General features: G+C 38.2%; 1 protein-coding gene across 3 annotated transcripts in view; it reads right to left on the reverse strand.

Moving 5' to 3' along the window:
* Positions 1 to 18,346, reverse strand: part of APP (amyloid beta precursor protein) — a 214,461-nt gene that overhangs the window by 69,336 nt on the left and 126,779 nt on the right. For 2 of the 3 annotated variants that reach the window (XM_069870682.1, XM_069870673.1), the window contains exon 7: positions 12,304 to 12,471. The exons of the other annotated variant lie outside the window; for it this stretch is intronic. In XM_069870682.1, coding sequence (XP_069726783.1) covers positions 12,304 to 12,471 — 168 coding nt within the window. The remainder of the gene's footprint in view (positions 1 to 12,303; positions 12,472 to 18,346) is intronic. 3 annotated transcript variants of the gene reach the window in all.

The following is an 18,346-nucleotide window of genomic DNA, read 5'->3' on the forward strand; positions in this document are numbered from 1 at the left end:
GGAACCTATCACTCCTCCCACCATTTTAAGATTTGTTTCATATAGTTACAAGATTACACATTGTAAACTTGTAAACTTTGTTACTGAAGAATTGTAGCAAACAGGCGGGAACAAATAAGCTTCCCGACAAGCTAGAAAAATAAATACAGAAAGTGACTATATTTTCAATGGTTATATCTACAACTTCAGACAACTTAAGTCTCCAAAACTATTCTAAAAGCATAAGCATTTTTTTCTTTTAAAATATTTAATGATAACAAATCCATGTTCAATGATAATGTTCTTTGTGCTGAGGTGCAGTGTTACCTGCCAGAAAAACAACAGCCAGTGTAAGCAAATTCCAAAAACAAATTACCCAAAACTTGGACTGAGTGAAAACATTCTTGTAATGCTCAGAAGTATTTCTAAATATCTCTGCCTCTTAAATCTCTCAAGCAACAAATTAATTGAGTCTTTATCTTTCCTGAAGCTGCAGTTAAGTGCAGTACATTTTAATTCCATTTAGAAAATGCAAAGAAAATTTTATTTCAAAGAAGGAAAAAAGTCAAGAGTGTCAGAGTGAGCAAAGGCCACCCCTTCCAGGCTTCTGGTTCCTGACAGGAGTTTCTCCAAATGCAGTGAATGCTCTTTTGCAATGTTTAACTAACCTTGCTGCATTTTCCTTCTCTAACACTAATTCTTTTTTCCCCCCAAAAAAACTTGCATGAGATTTCACATTCACAGTATGGTGTGTTAATGAGTTCCACAGTTTAATGAAGCTCATTGTGACGAGGATTCCCCTCTGCCTATACCCTCCATCTCTGCCTCTGCAGGGATGTTTGGTTTTTTTTTAAACTGAACATAAGTTCATACAAATGTGAGTGGAAAGAAGTGATGATCTAAATAACTACCAAATAAATTATGCAGATTTAACCTTTAATTTATTGAAGGGGAAAAAAGGTCACCAGCATTTGCACCGAGATCAGTTAAGCCACCTGTACATTCAAGGTCTGACTTTCAAAAGATCCCACCTCAAACATGTGACCTTCATGGCCCAGACTTTCGGAGAATAAGCTTACTTCCCACCAGGATGCTTGCTGGTGCGCTTTTGAGCAAGTGAGACTAGCAAGTGCTGAGAACTGGAAAACCTGATTTCAGTGCCTGGTATTGAGGATGTTAGAGTACCCAGCTCCCTCCAAAAGGGGTGCAAACCCAAATCAAAGAAGGACTCTGTATAAAATGCTAGAGACCTGGCTGCTTGAGGCAGCCAAGCTCTGCCCAGGAGCACAGGAGAGGATGTGGGGCAGTACATTGATATCTGCTTGCAACCGACTCTCTCAAGCTAACGCTGAGGAGGGTAATGCCTAGAACAATCCTGTGTACGAGGAGAAAGCTACTGCTGCTGACCTTGTGCAAAAGGCTGGTGTAATGTCACAAATGGCTCTCCACTACAAACTCCCCCCAAAAAAAGAGGGCTCGGAAACTGGCATGTGAGCTGATGGGAGCTTGGGGGACCTGTCTCGAAGAAAGAAGCTCAAACAGCTCCACCCATCCACCAGGAAGTGGACTACTAATTTGATTTAGAAAATCTCTACTGAGAAAAGATTTCTGACAACAGCTTTACTGGAAAGAAGCAAATGAGGCATGATGGTTGAAAACAAAAGTGAGGCAAAAATAAGGCTGGAAATCCAGACCAGAAATAAGCCACTCACTTTCAACAGCAAGGGTGTTTAAGTATTTGAACAACATAGCCAAAGTTATGCAGATTGACCCAAAAGCATCCATGAAAACATCCTGCTTTAGCATCTCCAGCAAACAGGGGTAAAATACGTGTTTTCTCCCTCCCTGCTTGCTGCTGGCACTAGTCCATGCCGAGTACATGTCCGGGCGAGCAGAGCTTGTGCAAAGCCATATGGAAGAACATACAGCCTGCCTACTGCTTCTGGGACATGTGGCCGCATACACCAACTGACCCACCAATACTGACCTCATCTCTCCTCTGCAAACAGAGGCATTGTTTAAACTGTTACAAAACAGGGATAATTTTCATTACAAAGAAATTCAGCGTGTATGTTTAAGAAAATACTAAAAGGTGAGATGAAATGGTCATATAAATTTTTATTTTCTGTGATAGCCAAGATTCAGAAGTGGCCCTTTTATAGAATCACAGGGCTACCAGGTTGGAAAAGACCTCCTGGCTCATTGAGTCCAACCATTCCTATTTGCCACTAAACCATGTACCTGAGAACCTCGTCTACCCATCTTTTAAATACCTCCAGGGATGGTGACACAACCACCTCCCTGGGCAGCCTTTTCCAGTGCCAAATGACTTTCAGTGAAAATTTTTTTCCTGATATCCAGTCTGAACCTGCCCTGGCAGAGCTTGAGGCCATTCCCCCTTGTCCTGTCACCTGTCACCTGGGAGAAGAGGCCAGCACCCTCCTCTCTACAACCTCCTTTCAGGTAGTTGTAGAGAACAATAAGGTCACCTGTCCCCTTTATGAGCAGTAAACTATTCATGTAATTTGAAATCCGAAGTTTCTCTGACAAAAAAATTAACAGTCTGCTGAAAAACAAGTAATCCAAACAAGATTTCGCTGTATTTAGAAAGCCTGTAGATGATTATGTGACAACTCCATCCAGTATTAAAAAAACCCATAATTATCAATAGCATGTTAAAAACCCCTTGTGATTCCAACATAATGGTAACTGACAGTCTATCCTCTCCCTAAGAGAAAACACAAGAACTACAAAAACACTGAGCCTCCCTTCTTTAGCATAAAGGAGAAACATTTTAAAATTTCTTCATGGCTGTTGGCACAAACGCTGTTCTTTGCACTCCAATACATTTTGGAACTCTGTTTCTAGAGATGAATTGCATATTTTCTCACAGTAAATTGGAATGTTTGGTCAGACATCAGCTACATGTAAGGATTCTTTAAAAATAGGCAGCCTGATCTCATTTCTTTTGACCAGATCTGCTCTTAGGAGGATGATTAATTCTGTATGCATGGCTTGCTTTATAAAGTAACTCATTCTACTACTGCATGAAGACTGATCAAAAAGTGTTTGTTGACAGGTGTGGAAGAAACATGGTATCAAATTACATTTTCTTTACACTTGCTCTCATTTTACCTGCCAATTCCCAAACAGTTCTTTTTTTTAAAAAAAAATTTATTAGACTTTAAAATCTGGATCCTCCAGGAGACACAGGTTCAATAATACTGTCAAATTACGCTCTACATATTCTGCTATTTAACAATTGTTACATATCAGAAGACCATAAAAAAAAAGGGAAGAAAAATACCACAGTATGTCCCCAGATCCTGTTATATTATTTTGTATAAAAATAAAAAATCCATATCAGCCTCTATAGTGAAAGAAAAAAGTCACTCACCAACCTCATATGAAGTGGATTAGTAGATACTCCTTTTCTGAATGACATTGGCTACTGCATGTAAGAGGTGAAACCATTTGGAACGAGAGCATTACCCAACTACAGTGTAGAGTTCAGTGGGTACATTCATTGTTTCTGAATTCCACATACACAACTGCCTCATTAATGAAGGAATAAGATCAAAGCTTTCAGTTGTTGACTAAGATCACAACTAATTATAGCACTTCAGAAAATCTCAAGTGCATGTGGAATATCTTTAGAAAGAAGTGTTCCTATTATTGCTGCTGCTACCTTGTGAAATGAGCTGTTCTTACAAGATGGTATTCCTATGCTTTTGTGAATGGGCTGCTCTGTTTACAGAACAGTGGCAAAACCAATAAACAGAACCTAAACAACAGAGAAGGAAAATAACGATTACCTTTTTATTACAAAACAAATTACTGACTGAATGAGACGAGACAAATGAAGGCTGATAAAGGTTTATCTAAATTGTAGCAAATTATCATTATTTTAAACATAGGGAAAAGGATGTACCAGGAGGAGTTTTTACATAAGAATTTTTGAAGTTTAATGTAATTTAATTACTTGGAGAAAATTGTGTGCTGAACCAGTACGCTTTCTAGTACAGATCGATACTGAGGCATAGATTACTAAGTGGTATTTCCACACTATAGAGAGAGAACTATTCTTATTCTTAGCATAGTGAGGTGGAGAACCAGCAGGCACACTGCCGTCCCTTTTCACTTTTATTTACTTCTCTTCATGCATGCTTCCACAAAGACCACTTTCTGAACCCTGTCAAATAGTAAATACATGAGGAGGGGAAAGTTCCTCCCACAGTCAACAGCACAAGGGAGATCTTGAGAGAACAAAAACTAGACATGTTTCCAGTTTTAGTATACTACCTGTAAGCAGCAGGCTGCTGCTAAGTGCAGAGCAGTGAACTGTGCCGATCCATGGTAAGAGCCTGGCACTCCCATCCTTCAGGCCACTCAACTCCACCCACCTACTTTTTAACTTTCAGCAAAGACGCTCAATAATGCAAACTCTCATTAAGTTATTCATTGATGTCAACGTTCACCCATTTCAACTACGTATTTATCTCCCAGTCTGTTCACATAACCATTTAGCTGGGTTTTATTTATCTTGCATGTTTACTTTATCCTCATGTTTTGACAATTATCTTTAAGAAACCCAAAAAGTCCTTGAAAGTAACGTGTTCTTCATAAAAACCGAGAAATTCTGACTACAATGGTGGGGACTCAGAAAGCGCAAAGTACAGACTACTAGACTAACTACAAAGAAATATATTCTTCTATCAGAAAAAAAATATATGCACATTGGTGTGCATATTTTAAGAAAAAAAGCCCCCGTGCCACTAGTGGTTGTACGCTCAGGGATCACATCTGAAGCAGTAAAAAGAACCATCAGTTCTAAGACTTGACTTCTACACCTTCCACTTTCAAGCTGCCTCGAAGCTTCCAAAATTACATTAAATTGGATGAATGTTCCTAAAGCAGATTAGAAAGCGCTCTGTTTAAAAATGTCTACTACTTTAATTCAAAGAGCTTCCAGGCACAGGTGGCATGAAGAGAGCCAATGCATGAAAGTGAGCCCAGTGTTCCAGAGGAATACTTTTTCCTTTCTTAAGAAAGCTGGGCTATCTCATTGTTTTTATTACCCACAAGGCTGAACTCCTTTGTCATAAAAGACTGCACATAGTTTCTGTATTATTTCCTAACTTGCATTAGCATTCAAAGAATAATTACAGGTCAATGTAGCAACCTTGGCCAGAAAAATATAATTAAGTTTATTGAGATAGAGAAATCACATGTTTAAAAGTAAAGTTCAAGAAGGAATGTAACTTTGCAAAACCCGATCCTATCTTTTCTTGGTATGTTATAATTTAAATGCCAGGCAGAGCTAGAACTTGGCAATCCTGCTTTCATTGCATCTCCATGAATGCAACTGCCTTTTCACCAGCCCTTGACAATAGCAATATTGCCTTGCTCATATCCATTTGACACTCATCGTGGCCATTAACTGCTCAGACCATCCCCCTCTGAGTTTGATTCATTTTGTGCTTGGTAGGAGGTCCCCAAAGCAAACTTTCCTGGAGCATCTTTGCAATACTCGGTTTCAAGGTCATTCTCTTTTGATTTGTCACCATCAATTTAAATATTTATGAGGGGAAAAGATCTATTAAATTCTTCACCTGTACATCAAATGAGATTGATGTGAACAAACATAAGACAGAAGCATTCTCATGAACAAGCCTTCTATCAAGGTTGTAAACAAAAATCATCAAACTCCACAGAGTTAAAAAAAGAACTGTGGTTAGACCCAACAAAATGAGTTACAGCAGAAATACTGCCTAGGATAATACATTACATTAATGAAGTTCCTAATGCTTGAAATTATCAGTAGTCTAACTCCAGTATATGAAAATTTACATGTAATTTCCCTTTTGAATCCTAAATTTTACCCAATTGCTTTGTAAAAAGGTCCAGTCCAACACTGGCTCCACGTGTGGTTCAAGGGTGAAATATGGTTCAAATTTATATAGATGAAGATACCATGGAAAGAGAAATTAGTCACTTGCATCCACTAAAGGTGGCAGTCAAAATTAACAATTTAAATATACTATATCATAATTCATCCCATCACGGCTCCTAGGCACTGAATGATGAGTACCAAGCACTCACAATGAAGAACTGCAAAAATACTATCTATACTATCTGAATTTGGCCTCAAAATCACCAAGATGCATGATTCAACTGAGTTTTCATGCCAGAGAAAATAAAACCCAGTAGATACAGGCAATTCATGCTGGAGATGGTAGGAAAGGGACATATTTAAGTAAAGTCTTGAGAGGTAATGTTCCCTTTATTGTTAATTTGGGAAGCAGTTCAACAATTGAATACAAAGAGCCTTTATGACGGAGCAACAGGTTTGTCCTACTGTGGCTGGCTTAGTGAATTTGTAATAACTTTGAGGTTTTTATTCATTCAAATAAAAGACTTGGTACTTATGTGAAATGCTTCCTTGCAATATCACTACTTATAAAGGCAGATATTTAGGATTTGAAATGTTATCACTAGACTTCTGTATTTTAAATTATATCTCCTGTAGTGCCATGACAAATAAGTACTGTAGCAGTTACTGCAATGAATATTTCCCAGGACTAAGTGCACTGTCAAAAAAAAAAAAAAAAGCATTCCTGGCATGAAGCAACTTGCAAGCTCTGCTGCTTTATAAACCGAGGCCCCCCTAAAGCTCACAAGCAGTGAAAGAGCAGCATCACCCAGTCAAGATCAATGTGCTCTAGACATGCCCTGCTTTCTGTCTTTGAGCCTCCTGCTTGACCTCAAGCTCCAGCAGTCTCTATAGTTGGACAGATAAAACGAGTGACCAGCCTGTCAATAAGACAAAGGATTAAAATGTGATACTTCACTAAAAATTTAGTGTACTTTACCATTCTGCTTATTGGAGTGCACTGCAGTTCCTTCAGGCCTTCGACACGCTCTGGAAGGTGGTGTGCCAAGTTTAGCTGCCAAACATTTTACTTCCTGCTAACTAGGGAGATGTCAAGATCCCAAGCAAGAATCAAATGGATAAAGGAAATTCCTGACAGCAGGAGTATAATCTTATAAGCCTTTGCTGTTAAAAGGTACAGATTGTTATTTGCAGTACCCCTGAAGCAAAATTAAACTGGACACTGCAAAACACTAGAGGTCATGGATTTGTCCCTCACTTAAGAGCATGAAATAGAAACATGTTAAGACCGATCCCATCAATTATCAGAGACAGGCCAATACTAATCTGCAGGCAAGCTGGAGTTACCCTACATAAAAAGCAGTAAAAGCAGATCCCCCATATTAACCTTAGTATTGTGCATTATAATTTCATCTATATTTAAGAGGGTGTGAAATTCTATTTACATTATGAAATTGTAACATTTAGTATTTTTTATATCATCCATTTGAAATGAAAATAAAGTAACTGCCACTTAAAAGTCACCAACATACTTAGAAGTTTCTATCTTTACATTTAGCTTAGAGAATAAATAATATTCTAAGCTCACTGAAAATTGTGATCGTGCTTCAAAATAAAACAATACGTCTTGACACTTAAACTTATCACTAGGCTTCAGGGTTTATGTAAGGAAGGAAGCAACCGGAAACACTGAACCCTGTTGGTTCCTTCTGTTGTTTAGCCATAGGAAATCAGTAAAATAACAAAAATCCATACTCTATAAAGGGCCATTTTAATGATACGTCAGAAGTTTTCAAAACCTGACTGTGCCAGAGTATAGTTCACTCCTGCTTTAGACGCAGAATAAATGAAAATATGGTGGCATGAATTCCACTCCACTCTGAATGCACCATGGCATCAGGAGCAGCTGTGAGAACCGTCTTGTAACAGCTGACAAACATAGCACATTTTAGAGAACGAATTTTCCCAGCTTTGAAGCTCCTTGTGTCCCCAATTTAAGAATTGAACATTACCATAATTTCAAAATAGTTCTTATTAAAGAAAAATCCTATAGTTTTAAGGATATTTAACAAGGAAAGATTAAAAGACAAGGTTACTTTTTGGTATGAGAGTAAGACAGAAAATAATTCCTTCAATAAAAACAATTTATAACCTTCTTGTTATTCTTGTCAATATATTCCCATTCTGAGGTTATTAAATCTGAATTAACCACCTTGTAGAACCTGATGTCTTCAAAGAAGCCATTATGGCCAGTCACCCAATAGAAGTTTGATTTCTTATATTGAATGGAAACTGTAGACAGTATTGAACATCATTATTAAAAATCAATAGAGCATGTGGTCTGGCGGGCTGAAGGAATTGGCAATAAGATCCTCAAAGCCTTCTACTTCTAGGGCAATTATCTATCAATTCCCATGTAGCTGTGGTGATGAATGAAAAAATTTGACAGTAGTAGTTCCAACCCAATAGATAAATAATTTTGGCAGGCCTCAAAGCATCAGTTAAATTCATTGATAGTGGACACAGTTGAAGGCTTTGCATGACAGGACAAACCTACCTTTGCAGATCAAGGCAGAGACATCATCAAGGAAGGACAAAACAGTATGATTTTTCTTTTCTGTAAACAGTGTGTTCAGGGTACTAGTATTCAGTAATATATAGGTACTCATAGCATATAGATAGTACATAGGTATTTGTGACAACAGAATCCTTGGGTTTTCGTTCAGTCCAATTTCAATGAATTATGAGGAAAACAAACCTATACCTCATCCTTTCATTCCTTCACTCATTATTGAAGAGAAACACAACCACCATCCACTATTTCAAATTACTCTCTGGTAAAATCTAACTAGGTTATCCTCCTAAGCAAACTACAGCTAGATGAAGGAAAGACGTGCTTTTAGTGTCCATCTTGTGTTTTACAGGACTCAAGGGAGCAACAATAATGTAAACATTGAAGAGAAAAAAGGAATAAAGAACGAAGTAAAAAAATACGCACAAATGAGATAAAGAAAAAAGATTAAGTCAAGGGTGATGGGGCGGGGAGAAAGACAGGACAGAAGAGGGGCAGTCTAGATGGAAACTCCTCCACTGTTTTTCTTAATTTCTTCTGTAGGATTGGAGTGAGAGTGGTATTTGTCTGATCCAAAGCTTGCTACAGCAAGATAGGAAGATCTTTCAGAAATATTAGATTGGTACTAAAGACAAGATCTCATTTAAGTGCTGAAACATACTGCATTCAGCATTTCCAATAATTTTCATTATATTTCTATTCAGCAAAATTCCGAGGAATGAAGAGTATGGTGACACTGAAACAGCAGACGAAACTTGAGAAAAACAAAGTTATTTTCAGAACAGCAATAACAGGTGTATAGATCTGGGGTATAAATACTGAAATAACATGAAAACACAGGAACAAAAAAAGAACTAAAGTACCTTGGAAAGTGTACTTTGTAGACTCAAATGTTGTTTGAGAAACTACTGAAGAAAGCCAGGAAAAAGCCCTGTGGGAGATCTATTTTAAAAGACAAGACCAGCTCCATTTTTCCTCACTGCCAGTTGTGCAAATGAAGCCATGTAGCTCAACTATTCAACCTAACTCCATTTTCCTTAAAAAGAAAATGTCTCAAACCAAAAATTGGAAATCCCAAAGTAAACACAAATCGTAATGTTCTTGCCATTGTTTTATTGAACTGAACCTAAAAAAATAATCCCAAAACAACTTCCATGAGCTAGAGAGGAATCTCCTGGGCTTATCTGAACATCCAAAGTGGATATCTAGCAAATTTAGAAGTTGCTTCTTATTTCATTTTATTTCACATGCTGCATAAGAAACACCAGTCCTAGAAGAGGAGATCATTTATCGTCCCAAACAGCATGAGCACAGACTGTACAACTTCTGCTACTAAGAAACAAGTTTGAAGATGGAAGACAACCTAATTTTCAACTTCCATTCTATCCATAGTATTCTTCTTAAGGTCATGGCCAAGGTCACTCCTTGTAGCAGATGACTTCCTGCAAAAAGATCACCAAGTTGTGGGGAAGTGGATCTGAGCAGTCTGTTGCTTACTTCTACAAGTAGTCAGTGTTATGATTTCACCTACAACCTGTATGTGAAAGGGAACACCACTGTACTACCAATGTGACAAATCACAATCTTATCCCTCCAAGTTTTACTGTGTGAGAATAATTCTCATTAAGTCTCTTTTGTGATGTGACTGCTCTTTAGTCAGCAACACCCTTCCCTCAGTGCAATAATTCTGCAGACTACGAAAGCCAGAAATGAAACTCTCAGATTTGTAGTGCTGGGTGAGTAACGACAGCTCTGTATGCGAGATTCACGACGTCAGGAGATCTTTGAGTCTGCACGATTTGGACAAAGAAATGCATCCATTTGGCTCAGCTTGAAGGGCAGGAGCTCAAACAAACATGCAAGAACTGGCAGTTCAATAAAACTGCAGTCTTGCAGGAGAAAAGATCTATTTCAAGTCTTTAGGCTGCTGTCCAGCGTTCACAAAAAGATTCAAGATTTTTTAGTAGTGCTGACAAAGGCAGTAATAATTCTTAATTCCTACCAGGTACGTGAAAAGGCTGACTTTTTCCAACAAGAACCAGCATAGGCAGCTTTTAGAAACTCTTCTACAGAACCATAAAGTGAAAGCATACAGCTATTTTCATTCAATCCTAACTTCTTGGACATGAAGTGGTGATGAAGGGCCTCCCCATCACGTATTTTTTTAAAATTTCTGTGGTAAGGAACAGGTACTGTCACAAGAGGTGTGGTATCAGAGGTAAGTGACTATTGTTTGTCTCTTAAAGACCAAGACAAGCTCCTGAAATATCCGAAGCTCTGTGCAGGTAAATCATGTTCAGTCCTGTCATTATTCCCTTACTAACTGTGACTACTTCCAGATGCAAAGTAGCAAAAGGTTTGCCTTCTCAGGTATTTTCCGCTATCAGTTTTGATAGCCATTATCTTGTCTGGGATCCAATCACCACTCAAGCATGATATTCACCCATGTGTGACTAAAAAACATGAGCATCCTTTACAAATTCTGTATTGGCTGTAACAGTAAAGAATAAACACGGTCTCATCTTATCTGAAATTCAAGTGTACAGGAACTCAACTGGCTTTTCTGCGGTTATTGTTCAATCTTCCTCGCTGCAGAGGTTTTTTTCTGTGCCTCTAAACTACACAAACCAGCTATCTTCAGTCTACTTTTCTCCTTCCATGTCTCCAATATCTCATTCAATAACACATACTCTGCATTTTTCATTGCATAAATATTTCTTTCTCTAAAATTCTCTTTTTTTCTATGCTGTCCTAATTTAATGCATTACAAAATCTCAGTTTTTCTTGTCTGTCACAGGGCAAACCACAAAACACAAACCACATTTTGTGCCTCCATGACTGCTCTTGTTCCCATTCCAATAAAATACAGGTCAGCTCCTCTGCTTCATGACACACATACCACACCTTGCTGCCTGTGTTTGTGTACGTTTTTAAGCCTTCTACTTACTGCAAATGTTCCTAGGCACAGTGAAAAATATTTTACTGAAATCAGCCCTAATGTGCTGCTTCTGTTTTGCTCCTCCACGCCTTATGACCAAGCAGTGCAGTGAGACATGTATTCATGTACCAGATGTAAATGGCTGCAAACACCATCACAAGAGTAAGTGCAGGCAAGGCAGATGGGAGGCATGCGTACCAAAGGCTCCCAACCCAAAACCCAGCTAATGAATCCAGTGTCTGATTTTTCAGCTTCAATATCCTATGATGGAGAAAACCATCCTTCTCAAACGAAAATCACAGTAAGAATACTCTTCATGGGAAATGATCATTAAAATAAACATTGTGTTAAACAAAATAAGCAGGAGGGGATTCACATCCAGGTGCATTGTAGCCCTTCGGGAAACAAAAATCAAGTGTCGTTTCTCCCCTTTCTGTTGCAAACACATGTGAAGTACTCAAATTAAAAATAAAAAAAGCAAACGTAAAGAAATGGTTCTTCTGAGGCTGAAAATAAATATTCTAGTATAATAACAAGCTTACACTGGTTTGCTTAAAAAGGTCAGAAATAATACATGAAAATACACTGTACAAACTACCAGCTATTTTTAAACTTACCTGGATGTTCTCTAAAGTTCATGTTTTTTCCCTGCACAGGTATTGTACATGCACACACAGAGACACAAAATGTCAGTACGCTTTGACAGAAAATTAGGAGAAAGTGAGTGCGAAGGCCCCATCTAAAGAAGCATTAGGGTTTTAGCTTCCTACTTGCAGACCCCATCTACAGCACCAAGAAGTCTCCCACTACCATGCTGGGTTAGCAAGAGGATAGTGAGGATCTAGCGGTGAGCAGAGGTGTTGGACAGACCACGGCCGGGGGTTAGTGTGAGCCCAGGACCGCTCATGGAGGGGCACTTACTGACGCTGCCACAGACTGCCATGCAGTACTCCTCCGAGTCAAAGTTGTTCCGGTTCCCACCGCAGCCGCCGTAAAAGAAGGGCGCGCACTTTCCTTCGGCCACATCATAGTACCAACGGGAGATCATCGCGCGGCAGGGACCAGTCTCGGCTTGCTCAGAGCACACCTCTATTCACAGGAGACCCGGAGGAACCACATTTAGCATGTAAATAGCACTGTCTCGGTTTCTTAATTAAGTGCCTCTCTCTGTCCACGCACACAAGTGAGGAATGAGTTGCACCAAGGAGGTGTTTCGGGGAAGGGGAAACCCTTACCTGGAAAACCACCCTGGAGACAACAAAGGTAAATTTTGAAATGACTTAGATTCATGGCTCTATGTCTTTTTAGCCTGCCTACACTTTCATGTTTTCAGCTACTTTATCCACACATATGGAGGCCTGTTGCCCTGAATCAAGCTCCAGCATGATGACAATGGTGCAGGTGTGAGGTTTTGTCTGCTTTGGGCCAGAGGGGTACAACCACCCCTGTCAGCTCCTGCCTTCAGGGGCTGCTGACGGCCCCAGGCAGATCCCTGCCCAAGCAGCCTACTCGGTACTTGTGTGGAAAGGGAACATCTGAAAGCAGAAGGTATCACTCTTTTTCTTGCTATTTTTTAGCTGTATATTCCCCTCTGCCCGCCAGCTGAGAAGGTTTCCTAGGTTACACAAAAGAACAAACCAGAAATATTTATGAGTTATAGAGGAAAACAAATTCTCCTCAGACACCAATTTATATATAATCACTGCTGAAGAAATTTCCTCTTGCAGGCTGCCCAGCACAGTTTATAATTCATAGTTCGAGGGCTCACATATATAAAATTACTGCCATAACTTTATCCCACCCATGGGAGGAAATCTTATCCCCAGTGAATATCTACAGGAAAAAAATTAAAACGGTTTGTGTTTGTGTTCATTGTGAACTGCCACAGTCTCTGCCTACATCCTGCGACACATGAAAACCTGAGGGAAGAAGAAACCACACGAATGGAAGGAAGACAAAGGAAATGCTGCCCACAATTTGGAATTCAGCCAATTACACATGCAAATGTATAGCCCTTTACCAATAATGTTCCAAACAGACAAAAACAGTTTTATCTTTCAACATGCTGCTTAAGTAATTTCAAATCTACATAATGTTAAACACCAATACACCCCTCATTTGCTTTCATCCCACACGCTACACTGGCAGACAAACTGGTATGTTCAACTAGAGGCTTCTAAATTCTCTGCATAGATTTAAATTTTGTGGAAGGAAGATCCCTAAGGATTGCAAGGTATGAAGAAATATCAGTGCATAAGTAACTGAAAATCCCCCGCATGCTCACGACCTCTTAGATTTTGGCTACAAAGAATCCCGTTTTTCAGTCTGTCCTGATCCATTATTTCACTCTCTTCAGGAGCATCACAGTTGACAAGCAGATTTTATATCCAGCTGATACTGGCAGTCGGTGTACACCTGCATTTCCTTAAGCACATAATATAGGTACAATTTTACACTGCATTTAAAACATCCACATATCATATCTACAAATGATGTCAAAAATCCATTTTAGGGAGCATACATTTGGTCTAAAAGAAACAGATTCAATTGTATGCAAGTAACAATGATATGCTACAAGTGCCTCAATTCTATAGCAAGCAATTAGGGGGAAAGAGTAGCAGGAGGTAAAAGGATACTAATTTTGTTTCGTTTTAGGAAAAAACAAGATAAGTATATTTAATTGTACAGCACATTAGTTACAATTAGTTGTATACTACCATATGATTAATTATAGACCACATGTAGCATATAAGTGTTTCTTCTGATTTATTTTAAAATCAAATCCAGCCCTGCCATCTAATTATATAGTCAAATCTTCGCACAAAGCTAACTTAGCACATCCTTGGAAGAAATGCCACATGTCAATTAAAAATGAACACTGACTCTTGACATAAAAGAGACAGGTATAATCAAAAGAATTTTTGCTGACAGGAAACGTCATTTCAAAACCCACCCACAAAGGTCTCAATAACTCAGTCTTCCTTAGTTCATGTTGACTCTGGGCTGACCTCTACCCACACAATAAGCACCTTCTAGGTTTCTCTCCAAATACTAGTTCTTCTATAAAGTCTGATTTATTTCATTTTGCACTGTTAAATGCTATCAGGATGGGAATGGTTCACAGATTTAACCCAAAATTTCCTACAGGTAACTCTCACAAAAAAAGCAGCACAATAGGTAAAGGTTAATTGCCCGTCAACTGATGCCAGTGATAACAAGGAATTGACTCCTTGGAAACTGAAGTAATTTAGAGACAGGAAGACGCACTTGGACAAGCATTCAGGAGGCACTGGGTAAAACATTATAAAAGAGCAAGCCTGGAACACTGCAGTCCAGTGTTGTGCCTCCTGCCCGACCTGTTGTCCCCCACGAGGCTGGTGGTGACAGTGCAGGGTAGTGGAGGAAGAGACACTCTTCCCTCCAGTCTGTATGGCCGATTGTACTGCTACTGATGAGACCTAAATGCCAATTCTTTCATTGCAGAGAGGAATGGTCTACTGTGCAAACAGTTTATGACCTAAATGAAGATAAAAAAGATAGGAAGAAAAATGCTCTAGGTTACCGTTTTACAATTGCATTGTAAGGGAAGCATGTTGATGTTCCAGTCTAGGAAACTTGTCACTGCCGCGACCCCTTTTCTGTGTTGCTACCATTGCCTATCATCACTTGTTCTCTGTGGAGAGCTTGGAGCAGCATTCCTTCATCCAGCCTTGGGGCAAAGGTACATTTTTAAACCCACTTCAATGTGTGGGAAACTGTCCCATTGCTTTTGTTGGTGAGCTAGTTGCTTCTTGCATGCCTCTGCCTATCCTCATCATTGCCTTTGGAGATAAAAGCCACCTCATTTGATCCTCAGCAGTACCACCTCATAAGAGAAGACGGGGAAAATGAAGTGCAGAGATGGGAAATGCAACAGGTTTTCTGGAACTATTAATCCAAAAATCATTTCCCCTTCCCCTGCTACCAAGTGTAGCAATTATTGCCCATGACGGATGAGCTACAGTATTTTCACAGATATTAGCAGCAAGCAGGCAGCATACCCTGCTAAGTGATTAATCAAAAAATTATAAGCTATCTTTGCTTCATATATTAATTTTGTTCCTGAAACTGATTAAAAGATGAGCTACTTTTCCCACTGTGTAATTTAACTTTACTTGATACCACAAATAATTTGTACCAGCTACAGCATTAACAGGGAGCTTTGCTTTGTTTAAAAAACTTGCTTCACCTCCAAAGACACATTTTTGCCTTTGGATTCATGAAACCAGATAAAAATAAAGAGAACAAGCCTTTGCCACAACCCAGGTTTATAAGCAGTTTAAATTCTGTTTTCAGACACTTACAGTTTTCAAACCACCTCTCTTTAGTAGTAAAACTTCTCTCACCTCCTTTGTGACCTAAACCAAAAATTACAGTTGCCAATACCTTCCTTCTCCAAAACCTTAGATACAGCAAATTGGTTTGAGAACATCAGGGAAGTATAATGCAAACTTTCCTCATTCCAAGCTTCTTATGCCGATTCCAGCCTCTCAATGCAAAGAGATCTTTCTAATCCAGCAGGTAGATAATTCCCTGAGGGACGGTGCTGTAGCAAAGATTTTGATTTGCTTTTAAATTAATAGTTAAAGTGATATACTGAAAACTAATTAGTTACACTAAGCATCAGCACTGACTCTGTTATTTTTTCTTTGAAAAGCACTGACTTCAGCATCCTAGGAAATACACAGTATTCAAGTATGTGGACGTTGATTTATAGTGGCTTTACACGAAGTACTTCCATAAACACTGATTTACCAAAATGCTGTAAGTAGAGCTAATTAAAATTTATGTGCAAACATTTCAGATAATTTGGATTTTTATAGAAGGAAATATAAGATATGGTTCTGAATGGCATTTAAAAAATTTTCATTTCAATATAAATTGTTTTATACTGTTCCTTGAAGAAACCCAATTTTAAATTAAAGTGAAATAATAACTGCTTTATTTCAAAATCCCAAATCCATGCTTTCTTTTCCACATGGGACTAATGTTTAGTCTGTGAACACCAACAATTTCAGTTAAGAAATCCGAAATAAATTTTAAACTTCTAATGGAGGGAGAAATTAAAGCTACTTTTGCATACTTCTATCACCGTAAACATCAAGGTTACTCAGTATTTTCCTCAGGATTTGTATTTATTTACATGATCATGAGGACTAAGCTCATTTAAATGCTGGGACAGTCAGTCCCAAACCTTAAACTAGAAATTAAATGCAAAGAGTTTTAAGAAAAAAAAGACAAACAGGAGGTGTTAGTCTAACAGCTCCAGCCTAAAGCTCTATGTTTAGTTCACACCTCTGAAAAACCTCTTAACCTTAATGACACAACAGAATGATACTATCATGCTGGCTTATAAATTACTGCAAGTTCTTTAATTTAACCACTGTAATGGAAAATATACTGTATTGATGACTTTTTCTATACTCCCAGTACTTCAAGTTTGAAGTTGACATTGTCAAGTACATACAAATAAATCTTACCGCTGCTATGAACCAATCCACTAGTATTGATAGGTGTTTGCTTTGCCCAGGTCAATGGCAGCTCAAACTGTGTATTACAATTACGCAGGACCCAAATAAGTCTTAAATGAAGACCTAAAACACTTAGCTGCTCAAGTATGGGACCACAATCATATATTTTACCATTTATATTTTACTGAAGAAAAGAACCAATGATTACTGCAAGAGAGGCCAAAAAAATAAACCTCTCAAATACATATCATGAAGCGTATGCTCCAATTTATCGTGCACTAGTGTACAGAATATTACAATTTGAGTAATTTTGGCTTCTGTGTTGTCAGGAACTGAAAGCTACAGTTTGAAGATATTAATACACATGTATCTATATTAGTCTCCATTTTTTAACTAGCTGAGAAAAATTAGTTTATTTTAAAAGTAAACGTACTCTCTTTTTCTTCTAGCTATACTGTTCATGTTCAAAAAAGATACAATACTGTTTCGCTCAGTTAATTAATCAAAAGGGAATATTTAAAGATAATTTTTTTGAAAAAACCCTTCCTCATTCTGAATATACAGTTAGAAGTGGCAGCCAAATTTTAGTTAGCGTCTTCAATTTCAGAAGAGGTCTTTGGAATTACGGGACAGCTGTGAAGCTGGCACATACTCTAGGAATAAAGACAGTGCAAAAGCTATAAAATTGCTAAAATATTTCCTACAGAGAAAGTTAAAAAGAAAAAAAAGCAAAAATATGAGTTCTAAATGCAATACTGAAGAAAAGCTTTGCTGAAACTGTTAAACACCCTAAAACTGTAATTTCCATCCTGTGCAATTAAGATGGAATTTCCATCTCCAATGTTTATTCTGAAGCTACTGGAGGGGGATATTCAGAATACAAAAAAAAATAATCATATATACTTGGCTGGAATACAAAATCTTACCAATCTGAATTGGGTCAAATACATGAAAATACATTTTCTATTTAGTTGTGTACAACACAACTACATTTTGAACCACATAGGCCCATACAGTTACTACTGATGGCCACAACCCAAGCAAAAAACCCAGCTTGATTTTAAATGTAGGTCAATGGAATTTTAGAAAAGGTACAGTTTCTACATAACATCACAAATACGCTAACAGTGAAATATGAGCCCCAAAGCACATTCCAGTCTTTTTACACAGCAAACCAAATTATTCAATTCATTATTGCTTCAATACAGCAAAAAGAAATTTTCTCTATGGAAACAGATTCTTGAGGGATTTCTTCTGTCAGGATATGTTTCAAATGGAACCAGTCTTCACCCTCCAACTTTATGTAAAACCACTACTATTGCTGTGTTTAGTATTTCGGTACTTTTGCCCTTGATACAAATTAGGATTAATACACTGCTTTTCCATCAACAAGATGACGAGATCATAAAAAGATTTCTTTTAACTGAAACATATCTCGAAGTATTATATTACAG

This window comes from Phaenicophaeus curvirostris, chromosome 1, assembly GCF_032191515.1.
Source record: "Phaenicophaeus curvirostris isolate KB17595 chromosome 1, BPBGC_Pcur_1.0, whole genome shotgun sequence".
Lineage (NCBI taxonomy): Eukaryota > Metazoa > Chordata > Aves > Cuculiformes > Cuculidae > Phaenicophaeus > Phaenicophaeus curvirostris.